This window comes from Dryobates pubescens, chromosome 6, assembly GCF_014839835.1.
Source record: "Dryobates pubescens isolate bDryPub1 chromosome 6, bDryPub1.pri, whole genome shotgun sequence".
In the NCBI taxonomy this organism is placed as follows: Eukaryota; Metazoa; Chordata; class Aves; order Piciformes; family Picidae; genus Dryobates; species Dryobates pubescens.
The window spans coordinates 24,598,495-24,615,925 of NC_071617.1; the positions used below are offsets into that span (position 1 = coordinate 24,598,495).

The window sequence follows — 17,431 nt, forward strand, 5'->3', positions numbered from 1 at the left end:
TGCAGCTCCCTGCTTGTCCTGTCCTCACATCCTTATGTTAAGCGAAGTGAATTTTCCTTTTGGATGCCTACTATAAATAGGCTCTACTGCCCATGAACAGAGTACCTTTCCATGTCACTGTCTGACCACTTCTATTCAGAGGGCTTTAGCAATTGAAGTAGTTGAAAAAGGCAGTTGAAAACATGACCCCTGTAAATACTGCTGCTTTCAGTGTGCAACCATGTTCCTTGTTTGTCTGCTGTCCAGGCTGAACAATAGAAAACAGCCTTTGATGAAATGCTTAAAATTTTATTTGACTTCTGTCAAAGGCTATCATTCCATCCAGACAATGAAAACACAAAAGATGGCATTTGGTTTGTGAATTCTATTCTATCTGACATACGTGAGTGCACATAAACCACCATGTGTTTGTATGTATATAAGAATGACTTTTTAAATATTTTTTTTAATCCAATACTGAAAGGTCAGGAAATAAAAAGTCCTTCAGAAAGATTATGAGCTATGCTTTTAAAAAACATCCCTGATTGCAAACTAGAGAAAATGTTTAGAAAACATTCATGAAATAGGGGGACATCCTCAACAAGTAAAGGATTTTGAGTGTGAAAATGCTCACTGGGGATGAGGGTGAAAATCTGGATGAAGCATATATTGTTTTCTGGGTAATTTACTGCATATGCATTGTAGATTGAAATCAACAGAGCTTAGAATGTGACTCAGTGCTGCAAGCAAAGGCAACACCATCTATGGCTGTCTACTTTATATGGGCTTGACTTCTGCTGTATCAGAGCTCTTATTCTGAAGTTTTAATAACTTAAAAAATTAGAGTAGATACTGTGTGGTAAGTCCCTGTCTTTCCCTCTTCAATAGTGTATTATATTACTCAGTTATAAATTGCTTCTGTATATGATGGTTGTTACCTCCGTGTGCTTTGAGAAAACACAATTGCTTTGCTTAGGTGTTGCCTTTCTGTGTGTAACTATTCTGAAGGTCATTTTAATACAGTGTTTTCTGAACCTTTCCCTAAGTGAAGTATTCCCTTTGAAAACTTGCTGTGGCATTTGCCCTAATAGAGCTCTGCTCATAAGATCAAGTTTATCAAGTTCCTTTTTCAGCATCAGACTTTTCTGTGAGAACTGAAGATTTTCATGAATAGCAACAAGAGAGGTCTTGTATTTTCAATTTAAAAGATAACCAGTTGAATTTGCTGATACAGGACAATTATTTTAGAGGGAATTTTGTTTATAATAATTGGTGGTATCTTGTATTCCTAGGTTGATAACCTCCTCCTTGTAGTCATTCAATCTGCCCACCTTGTGAGTCAGAGAAAAGCTTTCCAACAGTCAATTGAAGGGCTCATATCTCTGCACCAGGAACAGACATCCAGCCAACCAGTTATCGCCAAAGCTCTACAGCAGCTGAAGGTAAGCAGTATTCAGCATTATCTCTGTGAAAATTTATTGTGCTTTGCTCACTGGTAAGTAAAAACTTGTATGAAGACTTGATTGCCGTGCAGATGCCGTATTCTGCAATTGTAAACTACACAGCCTGTATGGACTTTACTTTCAGTACAGTTTTCATTCTGCTTTTGCAAAGTATTGAATATAATTTTGAGCAATATTGGTGTAGATATTTTTGCACTGGTTAGGTAGGAAAAAGTCCATAGTGCAGTGGAAATATAAACAGCAACAGAATAAGTACATTTTCATTTGAGAGCACTATTCAGTTTGAAAGTGTTTGATTTCATAAATATAAATTCTATCAAAATCCATGATCTGCAAGAAACAATTTTTCCCCCCATATTTGGAGATGGGAGTACATAAGTCTCTCTGATTTTTGTTCTTGTTTGGGGGTTCTTTTGTTGTGCTTTTTTGCTGTTCTTAATGTTGGATGAGATGATTTTTTTGTTGTTTTATTTGTGTTGGTTCGTGTTTTGGAAGACTATGAAACACAAAGCTTTGCTGGGTTGAAGTTGGAGTATCAGGTTCTTCTAGTTCCCCCTGAGTTCAGCAGAAGCTGTGTTGACACACCAGGGTGAAAATACAGCCAAAGGCTTGGTCACTTTACAGATAGTAAAATTCTTTCTTTCCTCTCCTCCGAGTCTGGTTGCTTTGGTTTGTTAGTTTCGTGTAGCCCACTTTCATTGTCTTTGATTTTAAAGTTAATCTCACTCAAGCAAACATATGTAATATTTCAGTTAATTGTAAGTCTTACTTAGTGATAATTGGAAAGTATTTGTTATTCCAAGTGAGTGACTCATGCTGGCATTAAAGTACATTTCCATTTAACATAATGTAATTGTTAGATTCATGTTTGCTGCTGTCTTGTCAATTGTGGAATATAAATAACTTGATGTCCTGCTCTAATCCCTTCTTGTTGTCATTGCTCAGAGTGATGCATTACAGCTATGCAATAAGATAAGCAGTGCTATCGATAGAGTTGATCACATGTTCACATCTGAGTTTGATGCTGAAGTTGATGAATCTGAATCTGCCACTTTGCAGCAATATTACCGAGAAGCCATGATTCAGGCTTACAATTTTGGGTTTGAGGTAAGGAAACAAAAACTTAACAATACATTTGTCTAATAGTTTTGCCCCTATTACAAGAAAGATATGGATGTGCTGGAATGTGTCCAGAGGAGGGCCACGAGGATGATTAGGGGGCTGCAGCACCTCTCCTTTGAGGACAGGCTGAGAGTGTTGGGATTGTTCAGTTTGGAGAAGAGAAGGCTCTGAGGAGGCCTTATTGTGGCATTCCAATATCTGAAAGGGGCCTACAAAAAATCTGGTGAGGGATGTTTTAGGGTATCAGGTAGTGATAGGACTAGGGGGAATGAATTGAAGCAACAGGAGGATAGATTTAGATTAGACATCAGCAAGAAGTTCTTTACCATAAAGGTGGTGAGACAGTGGAACAGGTTGCCCAGGGAGATGGTGGAACCCCCATCCCTGAAGGTTTTTAAGGCCAGGCTGGATGTGTCTCTGGGCAACCTGATCTAGTGTGAGGTGTGCCTGCCCATGGCAGAGGGTTGGAACTAGATGATCCTTGAGGTCCTTTCCAAACCTGACAATTATGTGATTATATCAGAAATATTCTTTGATGCTGAATGCTGTTGTGTAACTTCTCACAATTTTTAAGCTTAGAATTGCATTAATGCTGTAATAGAAACCATTCTTTCAAATTTTAGTAGTAGTTCTTTGATGCAGTGATTATTGCTTTGGGGTGCCTTCCTTAGAGTGCTAGTGAGGAACTGTCATGCTCAGATGCTTTTAGTGTACTGTGTCACTAGTAGATTCCTGTGAGCTATGGAAAATTTTTTAAGATTGTATCATACTTTAACATACTTCTAAGGAGAGTCTTCTAAAAACCAGCTTTCTGCTCAGTTTTTATAATCTACCTGTATATAACTTCTTTTTTCCCTAATGTTACCTGCAAAATGAGTTCTATTTTGCAGTTCAATCTGATTACAGACCTGAACATCTAGGTCAGATGTATCTTAAATGATGCCTACACTGTTAAACATGAGCAGATATCTGCCTGTATACACACATGAGTGCAATAAGGCTCAAGTGCTTCCTCTCACTATAACTCATTTTGTATCATATACTTTTAACTGTTGTTCTTTCTATAAATACACAACTACTTGCATAAAATAATTTTTCTAAGAATAGGATGTTACTGTTACCATGTTGTAGAGTTCTGTTAGCCTGCAGATACTCCAGTGAAGACTGCAAATGCTATTTTTTGTTCTTACTAATACATGAAAAGTAATCTTAAGTTTCTTACAGTATCATAAAGAAGTTGTTCGTCTGATGTCTGGAGAATTCAGGCAGAAAATTGGGGACAAGTATATCAGCTTTGCCAGAAAATGGATGAATTATGTGCTAACAAAATGTGAGAGTGGCCGAGGCACTCGACCTAGGTAACAGTCAACTTGTTACTGCCATAGTAGTTTGTTTTTAAGTACCATGCAAGAATACTCTGAATAATGCTTTATTGTTTAGAAGTAGTTCTTCTGAACTGTTGATGCTTCTGGGTCTTAAATTTTGAAATTAATTTGAATAGTAAATGTGCAAAGCCAAATGAACATTCCAACTACTTAGCAGAACTTGGGGAACATTTTGTCTCATGTTAGTTGACAGAAAATGGGAAGGAAAACCAGAGGCTGTTGGATCCAGACAATTAAAACACTTCAGATAAAGGTCATAAGGTTGGAACAAAAGTGCTATGTAATCAAGAGTCAATAAAGATTGCAATAGTCATTCTCTGTATTCTGCAGAGAAAACAGTATTGTTTTGTGGCAGTTGTGGAAGCAGTGTACAATGTGGAACCTTTAGCCTCCTGTAGAAGTCTGTTAGTTGTTTCTGAAAGCATCTCAAGTTTCGTGGTTGCAGTAATGGATGCAGTTGTGGATGGTTTTTTGGGTACTTCGAAGTACTTTCTGTCTGACAGTAATGTTGTGCCCAGCAGTCTCTCAAATTGTGCTTACAGTCAGTGCACTACTGAAAAAAGTGACACAATTGCATTGCTCTGAGGATGTAAACAGGAGGACTGTCAAACTTGCCCAAGCAGAACAATACCACTGATTTATGCCCAGTTGCTGCTGATCAGATCATCATGAAATCATTAGTATTCTTTTGATCTTGTTTCAGAAAGGAGACTTTAGGCAGGGAGCATAGTGGGGTTTTTTATTGCCAATGTGTTGTGAGTGAATTGATGATACTGTTCCTAAAGATAGCATGTACAAGGGTTGAGATACAGAGCACAGCCAGCTCACTTCTATTTGACAGCATTCTTACTAAAGTCAGACTTTGTACGAATATAACTTGGCAGATGTTAATACAAGCTAAATGTGTTACCTCTTATATATTAATCCATTTTCTGAGGTTTTTACAGAGGAAAAATAACTAAAGGCCATGTACTGTTCTTTGATTTGTTGGAACTGTTATGATGGCTTTGCCCAAAGAGCAATTAATATTCTGTCTTTTCTTTCTCTTTGAGATAGGTGGGCAACTCAAGGTTTTGATTTTCTTCAAGCCATTGAGCCAGTATTTATTTCAGCTCTCCCAGAAGATGACTTCTTGGTATGGAATAAATTATTCTACTTGTTTATTTTTAAATGCATGTGAAGCTATCAGTATATGCTATTAGGGATGTTTTTAATACAGCTATACCTGAGTACAGATACTGTTCTGAAACAATAGCTATTGTACATACTGATGATGTTGGTATCTTTACTGTTTGTAAGATTCCGCGTAGAGTATGCCTGTGACCATTGGCATTAATGTTTGCAGATTGCTGACAAGTTGCTGGTACTGTCTTGGGAGGCTGTGTGCGAAATTTGACCGCATGTTTTCTGCAGAGTTACAGTTTATAGTTGTCATAATACATTTCTGAATGCAAGCTTCTGAAGTGTAGTTAGCACCCAGAGTTCATTTCTGGGTATGAATTTAAAAAAAACACAGGTGTTCAAAGGTGTTACTTCAAATTGTGCCAACATGAAACAGACTTTAAAACATCTTTCTTTTGTTTTAAATATGTAAAAAACTTGTAGACTAAAACTGGCTTTTTTTTGTGTGCTCTGCCTTCCTCATTTTCCTCTGGAATTAAAATCCTGAGAATTTATTTCTCTGATCTTGGTACAGTACTACAGAGATGTGAAAGCACAGTTGCCACAAAATAAATGAATGTGAGTGTCAGCACCTCTGATTTTTATTAATTTCAAGATGTGTTATGAAATACCAACCTCATTATGTGGTATTATGCAAGATTATCATTTTAGTCTTTTTTTCACATCCATTTTAATTAAGAGCTCTCAAGTAAATTAGTCCCATGTACATGTTGGAAAAGGCTTGTCCGCTCACATGAATGAATTAAGCATGTATTTGAAATAGACCTTAGGGGAAGTAGCCCCTCAACTTTCTTTATTTGTATTGACATTGTTTCTAAAACACTTAATAATTTGAAAGGCAGTCCATGTTTGTTTTGGTGATACTGTCATGAAATCCCTTCAGTATTTAGAGGGAAGTTTCTAAGGAGAAAAGAAATTCAGAAAATCTGATGTGGCTTTTGACATTATAAACTGGTAATTTTGTCCAAAACATGGTGTTGATTATTGTGACTTTGAAGGAGAGTTAAGAAGAAATTATGCATGACTTTGTTTCTTCAGACTGATAACTGTCTAAGGTATCACAACACTTCTTCATGTAGAGTGTTTTCATGACAGAGGTTTCACATGTACAGAGAAAAGAATTCAGAGACCGTGTTAAGACTTAAGATAAAGTCAGACTGTGAACCAGTGGGAAAGTGGAGAAACCAAGACCTTAACTGCATTTCTCAACTTCTGCATTCTTAAACTGGATTTCAGTTTAACAGAGGATCACATGGAGCCACTTTGTTTAATCTGACTCCTGTGTAGCACAAGTCACAACATTTCACCTATAAATAAATGTGTATGTCATGCCTAATCTCTTATTTAAATAATAACCGATGTCATAGAAGAAGATAGATCTAGATCTAAAGCTGGAAGTCTAGCTCAGTCTGGATTGATAAGATATGCCAGTTCTGGGGGTTTTTAACCTTTTTTGTAATTGTTGGTTTTGCTCATCTGGCTTCAAGTTCCTGGTCACTTAGGTTTCTGAATTTCTGGAAGAAACTTGGAGTAATCTGAATTACTGGTATATAAGAGTAGCCTTCATAGCATCTGAACCTAAGAACACAATTTTAATTCATTTAATTAAAATGAAGACATTTTATCCCTGCTGTTCTGACAAGTATGTTGAACCAGAGGAAGGTATAATAACTTGTGCAAGGATCACCTCTATGGTGAACAGCATACCCAGTAGTTGGGCTCAGATCTCCTGAGCCCCAGTTCAGTGATTTCATTCTTAAACACCCCTTCATGAAGGTTTTTCTAACTTAATGAGTAAATAAGAAAAGTGGACTTTTAATATATGTTGCCTCATATTTGTTCTTCTACAGATCTTAGTCTTGTGGTTCAGGCTGTCATACTCTCACCCTTTCTCTTTGGATGTTTCTTCTTGGTTTAGGAGAAGGAAGACGGAGGTTGTTTTAGCATTTTCCAGCAAACTCAAGTTTTAATTTTTCTAACAATGGATACTCTTAAGTTCAACTAGCTTTATATTCTGGAATATTCTTCATTATATATCATTATTCAGTTCTTAGAATTATGTAACTTTGACACAGTCAAAGGCAAAACTAAGTCTTTTAGCTTAAAAAGCTCCTGGGTCAACAAAGTCAAAACCCTAATGTGGATCCAGAAATTTAATATGATTGATAGAAGGCAGAGGTGCTTACTTGACAGATGACATACTTAACCCAGTGTCATTTTATTACTATGAGTTTTGCCATTTGCCTGTCAACTTCCTGTAACATAAACACCACAACTTTTTCTGTTTCTCATTTCTAGAGTTTACAAGCTCTGATGAATGAGTGCATTGGTCATGTTATTGGAAAACCTCACAGTCCCGTTACAGGTTTGTACCTTGGTAAGGCAGAAGTTACTGGCATTTGTTATGGAGCTTTGCTGCTGTTAAAAAATGCTTGTGCAATGCTAGAAATACCAGTAAAAACATTTTTAAGCTTTTAATGATTGCTGATGTAAAACCATTATTGCCTGACAAAGTGCAAATAGATGGTGGTTTTACTTGAAAAATTCAAAAGCTTTACGTACGCTTTCCTCTGATTTTTGTCCCTGAATACCTATGAAGTCTTTCAGATCTTCTGGAAAAGGATTGTCATTTTGGTTTTTTTAAAGGTTGGGTAATAAGGCAATTGTAACTCTAAGAAGGTAGTTGCAGCACCATCTCCTGGAATTTCATTATGGCTCTGCAGATACTTAGACTGCTGATGGATTTTATATAATATTGAGGTACAATGGAGTTACACCTAGGGGATTGACAGTAGAGCTGTGGGAAATAGTTCACAGATATGTCATAATGTAAAAATGTATCTGTGGCATAAGAGGTGAAATCAACATGTTTCATTGTTTGTCTTGGGAAAAGGATGTTTCTTCAGCTAGGTTTGCTGAAGTGCTTCTCAGCACTGTTCTATCTTCCTCCTCCCAAGTCCACCGACTGGTTTAACTTTCAAAATACCATGTCATCTTCTTTTCTGTCTCCTGATGTCCACTTCCTGGACATGGTTGATGGCAGAAGACTTGAAGGGAAAGTAATTTGACTCAGGCAAGAGGAGGTTTTTCAGTATTTCAGGAAAGTTTCAGTTTTGAAATAATTTTAATGAGAAATTATTACAGCTGAGAAACCTTTCGCGATGAAAGTCTGTCCAATCCTTTGGAAAGAGTCTAGAAGAAATTTTGGAGAAGTTCTGCACTGCGATGGAACCGTTGCCATTTTAGATAAATCTCTGGCACGGTGATCCCAAAGTACCAAAACACTCATAAATGCTATTGCAGACACAGCAGATCACGCAAACTAAATTGCTTGATGGCTTTTGGCTCAGAGGCACATGAAGGAGTGACACAGATGTATAGCACAGACTTGAGTATCAGGCTGAAACTTCACACAGAAATAAACATAGGCTGTAGTCTGGCTGCACATATTGCAGATACCACTTTCTATCTCACGATAGAAAAGTAAGATTGCTTAGTTTATTTGTATACCATGCTGAGGGAATGCACTGTGGTCTTCACCCCTTTTCCCAAACCTGAGGGTCTAGTTATGGTCCTTCTGCTGCCTGTAGGCATGTAACTGGAGGTCTTCTGGTGTTTTTATCCTGGTTTTTTTGCTTTGTAAAACATCCTGTGTCTGCTCAAGTAGGTTAGGTTCAGTCTTCTGCCGGTGTTCATGTCCAGGACAACAAATATCTGACTCTGCCATATTTTACTTGTCATGATAATGCAAAAAGGGCAGAAACTCAGCCCTTAACCTAGCCTGATTAATCTAGCCCGGCAGAATGTAATGACCCACACTTTGATGGGCAGGTGGCTGTCTTGTGATGTGACTGCCACAATATTGTTCTGGCCAATTAAGGAGGAGTTCAGAGAAAAAAAAAGATGCTACAAACTACTCTTACGGGAATTGAATGAGCTAGGCATGGGGACAGTGATGGCTTGTCTAGGGTTGACCGTGTCCATTTGTACCACTTCCTTGGGGCAGACTGTCATACAGGAGCATTAGTATGGGTAAAACTGCCAAGTGAGTTTTGCTTTCTATTATTGTCTGAGAAAACTGGATGCAAAGGAACACACTAATGCTTTTGCTTTTTAGACATTATTTAGTTTGTTTACATTACTGTGCAATAAGATAGCAAGTCTTCTGTGAAGTTGAATTATTATAGATTTAGTTTTATAGAAGTAAGAAAACATCTTCTAATTGCTAGTTTTTAATTCTCTGTAGAAGTTTCATTATTTTTTAGATGAGTTACATGATACAATAATATGAATAATGTGGATACATATAATTGATTTATTTAAAATTAGAATAATTTGGATTTGTCTTAGAGGGGGAGGAAACATGTGCCAGGTCCCAGTTCATTCTTGAAAATGGGAACTCTTAAAATTTTGTTGTGAAATGGACATAACAATTTTGTCTTGAAAGGGCCCTGACAGGGGTTTTTTTTGACATTTGAGTAAATCTGTTATGTTTTTTGTGTTTGCAGCTATTCATCGAAACAGTCCCCGCCCTGTGAAAGTACCTCGGTGCCATAGCGACCCACCCAATCCACATCTTATCATCCCCACGCCTGAAGGCTTCAGGTACTGAAGTACAAAGTTCAAAACTGTCTTACCCTCTCTTGGCTATGCTGATCAATAAGTAGAACAATTTTCCTTTCATGTTGAAGGCAAATCAGTTAGAAAGAAAAAATCATGTCAGTGATCTGCTTTTTTTCAACGTGCCTTTAAGGACAATATAGTTTCTTCTTTTCCAGTTCTTTTTCTCTTCCTTCCACTCCCCTGCCCCCTCTTCATTTTACAGTTTGTGTTGGTGCGTGCTGTCTCACTGTGAAATCATTCTTATCCTTTTAGCCTTTTCTTAAAACAGCCTTTCCGTGTATTGAGCTTTTAGTCAGTGAAAACTGCTGATTGACAAGACTTAACTCCTTCCCCACTTGCAGTGTCTACGTACATGCCTGTGGCAGTGCTTTCTGTAGTTTGGTGTACATGAGACTTGCAAAGGTAGCATTCTGGAATATGGTGGCATTTCTGCATCATTACCAACCTGCTGTGAAGAAGTGTAAAGCAGTGGATAGTTTCACATCCCTTTGAAAGAACTGACATGAGCATTAATGCAAAAACAGTTTTTACAAACATCGAAATAAACTTTGCCATGCCTGTTTCTGAGCGGTGGCGCTTACTTTTCAAGGAAGTCAGCACGGTGCCAAATTCTGTGGTTGACCTTTTTTTTAATAGTTGCTTAGCTGTTGGCAGAAACTAATACTGCTCTAAAGATTTGGAGAGCTTTTTGTAGGTTGTTGTTACTCATATTGTTGTTGTACATACTGCCAGCCCCTGATGCATCTGAGACACAGAATTTGTCCACATCGCAGTCTTTAGGTACTTGACGAACTTCTAAAATCAGGCCGCAGTGTGCACACTAAAAGTTTTATTTTTTAAATAAAATTTCAACTCCATAGTTTTAAAAAAAAAAAAAAAGATAAAAGAATGTGTTTCCTCAAGTTTTTCTTCTTGCCACAGCACACGGAGTGTCCCATGTGATGCACGGAACCATTGCAGCATTGCTGTCAGTCGCCCCGCTCCCGTTGGTAGCGACTCAGCTCAACCCAAACCTGTCAGCAGTGCAAATGATACCAGGTAGCTCCACTCCATGACGTAGCACCCTCATTCTACTTAAATCCACCCATACAACTGTTTCTACATAATTGTATCCTAGTAGATCATTTGCACTTTCCATCCCATCATGTCTTCCACTGGTCAAAGGGGAAGACTGTTCCATGTTTGACATAAGCAAAATCTAATGCCTTAGAAATAGCTGGTAGACCACTTTCAAATTTAAAATGTCTGAATCATATGGTAGTTAAAGCATGCAATTCTGACATAGATTACAAATTTCCTCAGTAAAAATGTCCATGAAATTAACACATGCCAGTCAGTTCATCAGTATAACTCTACTAAATAATTAGTATGGGTAACTAACACTTTGTAGCAAGATAAATAAAACATGCAAATAAGCCCAGGAAAATATACAGCTATCCATATATGTATAGATAGATATTTCTTATCTTAGCTAACGGTTTTGGTGTTCATATTGTCTGCCATAAATAATTTGGAAATACTACAGAGTAACAAACAGAATTAAACAGATAAGATTTCAGGGTGGTTGTTTGTTAGTTTTTGTTTGATTTGGTTTTGTATTTTTCCCTCCCTTTTATTTGTTGCTGCCCCTTTGGCCGCTTAGGATTGTGCAGAATATACTTAACATGAAAGAAATCATTCTGTATCAGGCTATGTAACAGAAGCCACTCCTGTATTGGGAGATTGCAGAGGTCATGAGTGACTTTGTTTTAATTTGTGTTTTGGTGGGGGGGTCCTCTTCATGTCTTTCTTTGCCCCCTGATTTGGCTGTAGATTTCAGACTGTTGGTGTTCCTTCATCCCATACTACTGTCAGACCACTAACACATCTCCTACCTTCTATGTATTTACTCTTTAAAAAACCCAACTAATTGACTGTGAAAATCCTGCTGCTCACACAATGGTATTATATTAGGATTTATAAATACCTTTTTGGGTTCTCATTTCTACTGCAGAGCACCAAAGCTCTCCTGTGTGAGGGATTGTATGAATGACATGATCTGACTGTATCATACAGCTGTAGAGAAAGGAAAGAACAGGTAGTGAAGGGACAACAGATAGATGGTGGCAGAAGTGAACTTAGGTGTGACTTGATCATGATCTATCTCTCTTACAAATAATTTTCAGTTGTTAGTCAGCAGCCGTGATCGTTTGTAGATTTGTTACCAGATACACAGCAGAATCACAGAATCACCAAGGTTGGAAGAGACCTCGAAGATCATCAAGTCCAACCTGTCACCACAGACCCCATGACTAAACCATTAAATTATATTATGCTGTTAAGAGGGAAGCAAATTGCTACCTAAAGTCTTTCCTGCAGGTCTTTTCACATAATTGTATTGATAAGATAGGACTGGCACTCTACAGTAGCCACTAGATGAACAGCTTCTGAGTCTGAGCCTGTTGTCTTGTGGGTGTTGTTTTGGTTGAAAACACATCCTGAATTTTTGCTGTTCAAAGTACACGTATTTATTATATATCCTCCATGCTTCTGTTTTAAGGCTCTTGTAGCAAAAGTAAGCATGAGCTTGTGGCACTGTGCACTTGAAAAGCACTTTTCAAGTTAGTAACATTGTAGAGCATTTCCACTGAGAGGTTCTAGCAGCTTTGTTAGCTGACAGGGTGATGGCTAATTAGTAATTATGGTTCTGAAAATGCAGAACTTGTTTACTTGATGACTAGTCTTTACACAACATAGGAAAGAAAATGTTTTTTCTGGAGTATGTGCAGCATTTTGAGACAAGGCATATTTTTTAAGTTAATTAATTTTTCAAGAAGAAGGTAGGAGGGATGCTGCTAATACTTGTAGGCTTTGTTGTGATTTTATACCACTCAATGAAACTGTCACATTTGTAGTTTGACACACTTAAATACAGTGGTGTGGTCTTTTAGTGTTTTTTGTATGTGTGCCCTACACAAATGTTGATCAAAGTGTGAAGGTTCACATTTTGACAGTTTTTTTCTAATTCAAGAAGAGTCATGAGGAAGAAAAGAAAGGAGAATTCTGTTTACTATTTGCAGTCAAATGAGTAATACTGTCATGGATTGCAACATGGAAGTTGAAGTGAGTGCAGCATTTCAGTCAAATTGCCTGGGCCTGTTTCTAAAGAGTTGTATTTTTCTTAGAGTAGCATTGTTTAACCCTCTGCTTTACCTAGGAAGAATTTGAAGGAAATCTTCTAGAGACAGAATTTTGGAAGCTTTGGGGTTTTATTTATTGAGGAAGGCAAAATAGCACAACATAATATATTAATAACAACTTTCTGGTTTTAGTATAGTTAAAAGAAAAGGTCCAACTCTAGCACATTGTAGTCTTAATTATGAGTTCCATTTGTGCCTCAAAAGAGAAATGGAATCTGTTGGACCAAGAAAGTGGTTTGTGGTTTTGTCTGCAAGGAGGGTGGGGTCCAGCTGCTGGAACAGCAAAGAAACAGTTTGCACACTTTCCAGAAACTCTTCAAGTATTTATGACATGACTGTAGGCATTAAATATCTAAAAGCCCCTTGACTATAGGAACTTGCTCAATCAGTTGTACTAGGCAGTGCATAGTGCACAAATGCCACCATAGCTCTATGCAAGTTTCTCTTTTATAAAAAAAAGTAATGAAAAGACCCATCAGCTTCATGTAGCTAGCAAGTAAATTCCAAAGCAGCAACACTTGGTTGTTTATGTTGAGCTTTCTGATGGGTATACATTTACACTATATTCACACTAATGACCTTTACAATGTTTAATTTCTGACCTAACTAGGGTTATTATTACTCATCATTTTTTATTTATCCAGGACTGGAGGAGAAATGTGCAAGTCATCTTCTTTTCTACTTCATTTAGTTGCCTAGTAACATGCACACGATCTTTCTGGACACAAACAGTAAAAAAGCTGGGTGGCTAAGATGAGTCTGAAATGGATTTTAGAGGTCAGCATTCAGAGCTATGATACTTAAGGTTCTCTGTTCAGCTACTGCCTCATTTCAGAGGTGGTTTAGCTTTGCTTGTTTTTTAAGCTCTTTGTGAATCTGCAGTTGTTGCTCTGTGTGTGTTTAGAATAACCTCAGCCTTCTTGCTCATTAAGACCTCAGCTTCCTGAAGACTATTGAGGATTTTCACTTGTTCAGTTTCAGTTCCTCCTCAAACTTGAAAGATCTATTTCAGAGTATTAGGGAGTGCAAAGCAAAGATCCTATTGAGAACACAATTGAAATTCAGGTGAAAATTCTTTCAGTGGAAAAAATAGCTTAGAAAGGGTTTTCAGTTTCCTTCTTGGCATCAGTTTTTCTTTCATGTTACTGTCATGATTCGTGGTCTAGGCTTCAGAGAGTCTTTCTTTTTAAAACTGCAGGAGTTATTTAGTGCAATGCTAAGCTAATTAGTATAATGGCTCTTTTTAACAGGGGTTCCAGTGTGCCAGAAAATGATCGATTGGCTTCGATAGCAGCTGAGTTGCAGTTCAGATCCCTTAGTCGACACTCCAGCCCCACTGAAGAGCGAGAAGGTGATTGTCACAGTAACAGATTGTGACCTGGATGTGCAGATGATTTATGTCATGAACATACTTCTCTCTTTCTGGTTCTTACCTTTTCCAATTTTTTTACTCATCTTTTCCCATTCAGAAAGCTTAGATTTTGAACTTTTAGACTTACATTGTCAGAGTGAGTTGTTCTATTTTCAGACATACTCACTGTTTTCTGGCCTTTCATATTGCTTCTGAGTTTTACCTGAAGGAATTCACTGGTATCGTACTAAGTCACAATGTTCAAAATGGAAATGAGTAACATGATTACTGAATTATATACCCCATTTCAAAGTAAGATTCTAAGTTAATGAAGTACAAACTGGCCCCATCAGGACCGTGAGAAGTTTTCTAGCTGGTTCTTTAACTATTGCTGCAGTATTCATCTTGCAAATACTTGCTGTTGTTTTGAGTCCTGGAAGAAGGGGCAGGGTGTTTATCATGACATGCTGATTAGGGCACTTTCAGGTTTCCCCAGCCTCTGTATATGTGGTATTTATTACAACAAATACAGAATTGCCGAATTGCCAGGATTGGAAAAGACTTTTAAGATCATCCACTTGAATCATTGCCTAACACTGGAAAGTCCACAACTAAACCATATCCCCATATCCAGTGATGGGGACTCCACCACCGCCCTGGGCAAGCCATTCCATGCCTGATAACCCTTTCAGTGAAGAAATTCTAACACCCAACCTATACTTCCCTTGGCGCAACTTGAGGCCATTTCCTCTTGTTTTGTCACTTGCTACTTGGTTGAACAGACCAACTCCCACCTCTCTACAACCTCCTTTTAGGTAGTTGCAGAGAGTGATAAGGTCTCCCCTCAGTCTGCTTTTCTCTGTGCTAAACAACCCCAGTTCTCTCAGCTGCTCTTCATAAGACTTTTTCTCTAGACCTTTTACCAGCTTTATTGTCCTTCCTTGGGCATGCTCCAGCACCTCAATATCCTTCTTGTAGTGAGTGGCCCTAAACTAACACAGTACTGGAGATGCAGCCTCACCAGTGCTGATTACAGAGGTAAAATTACTTCCCTGGTCCTACAGGCCAGGATGCCATTGGCTTTCTTGGCCATCTGAGCACACTTCTGGCTCATGTTCAGATGGCTATCAATCTACACCTCTAAGTCCCTCTCTGCTGAGCAGCTTTCCAGCCACTCCTCCACAAGCCTGTAGTGCTGCTGGGGTTGTTGTGGTGAAAATGCAGAACCTGGCATTTAGCCTTATTGAAATGCATACAGTGCCCATCAATTAAGTCTGACAAGATCCCTCTGCGGAGCCTTCCTGTCTTCAAGCAGATCAACACTTCCACCTATGGCATTGTATGCAAACTTATTAAGGGTAGGGTGTACTTAGTCCCCTTGTCTAGATCACTGATAAATATGTTTAACACACTGGCTGCAATACTGAGCCCTGGGGACATAACCTGTAACCAACTGCCAACTGGATTTCTCTCCATGTGCCGCCAGTCTTTGGGCCTGGCCATCCAGACAGATTTTTTTACACAGTAAAGTGTACATCCATCCAGGCCATGAGCAGCCAGTTTCTCCAGGAGAGTGCTGTGGCAAAGGGTGCCAAAGGCTTTACAAAAGTCCAGGCAGATGACATCCACAGCTTTTCGCTCATCCACTAAGACAACCACCATGTTGTAGAAGTAGATCAAGTTCATCAGTCAGGATCTGCCTTTTATAAACTCTAATTGGGCTTGATCATCTGATTGTTCTGTGTGCTGCATGATGGTACTCAGGATGATCTGTTACAACAGCTTCCCCAGCACCAAAATTAAACTGACAGGTCTGTAATTTCTTAGATCCTCCTTCTGGCTCCTCTTGTAGATGGGTATCACACTGTCTAACTTCCAGTCTGCTGGCACCTCCCCGGACAGCCATGACTGCTGAAAAAATACAGAAAGTGGCTGGGTGAGCACCTCTGTCAGCTCTCAGAATTCTTGGGTGGATTACATCCAGTCCCATACACTTGCATATGCCTAAGTGGAGCAGCAGGTTACAAACTATCTGCTCTTGGATTAGGAGGGGATTCATTCTGCTCCCCATCCCTATCTTTCCGTTCAGGAGGCTGGGTATCCAGTGAACACCTGATCTTACTATTAGAGTCTGAAGCAAAGAAGGTATTTAGTACCTCAGCCTTTTCTTCATCCTTGACATCTGTGTTCCCCCCTGCAGGCAACAAAGGACAGAGATTCTCCTTAGGTCTCCTTTTGTTACTAATACATTTGCAGAAGGATTTCCTTTTCTCTTTCACAGCTGAAGCCAAAGTAATTTCCAGTTGGGCTTTGCCCCTTCTAATTTTCTTACTGCACAGCCTCATGAGAATTTTGTACTTGTACTTACCTTAAAACATGGATTGTTAAGATCCTGTGTTTTCTGCAAAGTAAAACAAAGCACCGAACCCCAACAGAAGTAGAGTTGATATTGTGGTTATTCTGCAAAATTAAGTGAAAATGTATGCTGAGTGGGGGGAGGGTTGGGTTTTTTCCCTCTTTTTAAGCAGATCACAAGATATTAGGGGTTGGAAGGGACCTCTGGAGTTATGCAGGTCCGACCCCCCTGCCAGAGCAGGACCGTATAATCTTGAGCAGGTTGCACAGGAATGCATCCAGATGGGTCTTGAGAGTATCCAGAGAAGGAAAGTCCACAACCTCTCTGGGCAGCCTGTTCTAGTGCTCTGTGACCCTTACGGTAAAGAAGTTCTTCCTCATGTTGAGGTGGAACTTCCCATGCTGCAGTTCACATCCACTGCCCCTTGTCACAGGGTGCAAGTGAGAAGAAGCTGTCCCTTCCTTTCTGGCACCCAGCCCTCGGATATTTATATACATTTATTAGATGTTGAAAGTATTTTCTTTCTCATGGTTATTCCCTTTTCTATGTATCTGTCTGAATGGGAAACTGGCTTGGGTTAGAATGAATACAGCTATTTTTCAAAGGAATTGTAGGAGATTGTTTTCCTGCAGCTTTATTATTTATTTGATTATGCATGCCCTGACTTGAAGAGCTTCCCTGTGGAAGGGAGATCTCTGTTCCTGTATACATTAAATCCTCTTGTAGAATGGCTTTCATAATTTGTTTACTGAAGATAAGCAATTCCTGAACTCAAGAGGATACGAGATATG

At 38.7% G+C, this 17,431-nt stretch overlaps 1 protein-coding gene across 6 annotated transcripts in view; it reads left to right on the forward strand.

Moving 5' to 3' along the window:
* The window catches only part of MAP3K4 (mitogen-activated protein kinase kinase kinase 4), a 72,615-nt gene that overhangs the window by 39,507 nt on the left and 15,677 nt on the right, over positions 1-17,431 (forward strand). For 3 of the 6 annotated variants that reach the window (XM_054162757.1, XM_054162760.1, XM_054162763.1), the window contains 8 exons: positions 1,272-1,421; positions 2,388-2,549; positions 3,789-3,922; positions 5,006-5,084; positions 7,430-7,508; positions 9,640-9,736; positions 10,676-10,792; positions 14,184-14,284. In XM_054162757.1, the coding sequence (XP_054018732.1) occupies positions 1,272-1,421; positions 2,388-2,549; positions 3,789-3,922; positions 5,006-5,084; positions 7,430-7,508; positions 9,640-9,736; positions 10,676-10,792; positions 14,184-14,284 (919 nt within the window). The remainder of the gene's footprint in view (positions 1-1,271; positions 1,422-2,387; positions 2,550-3,788; positions 3,923-5,005; positions 5,085-7,429; positions 7,509-9,639; positions 9,737-10,675; positions 10,793-14,183; positions 14,285-17,431) is intronic. The other 3 variants (XM_054162758.1, XM_054162761.1, XM_054162762.1) reach the window with 3 other exon arrangements.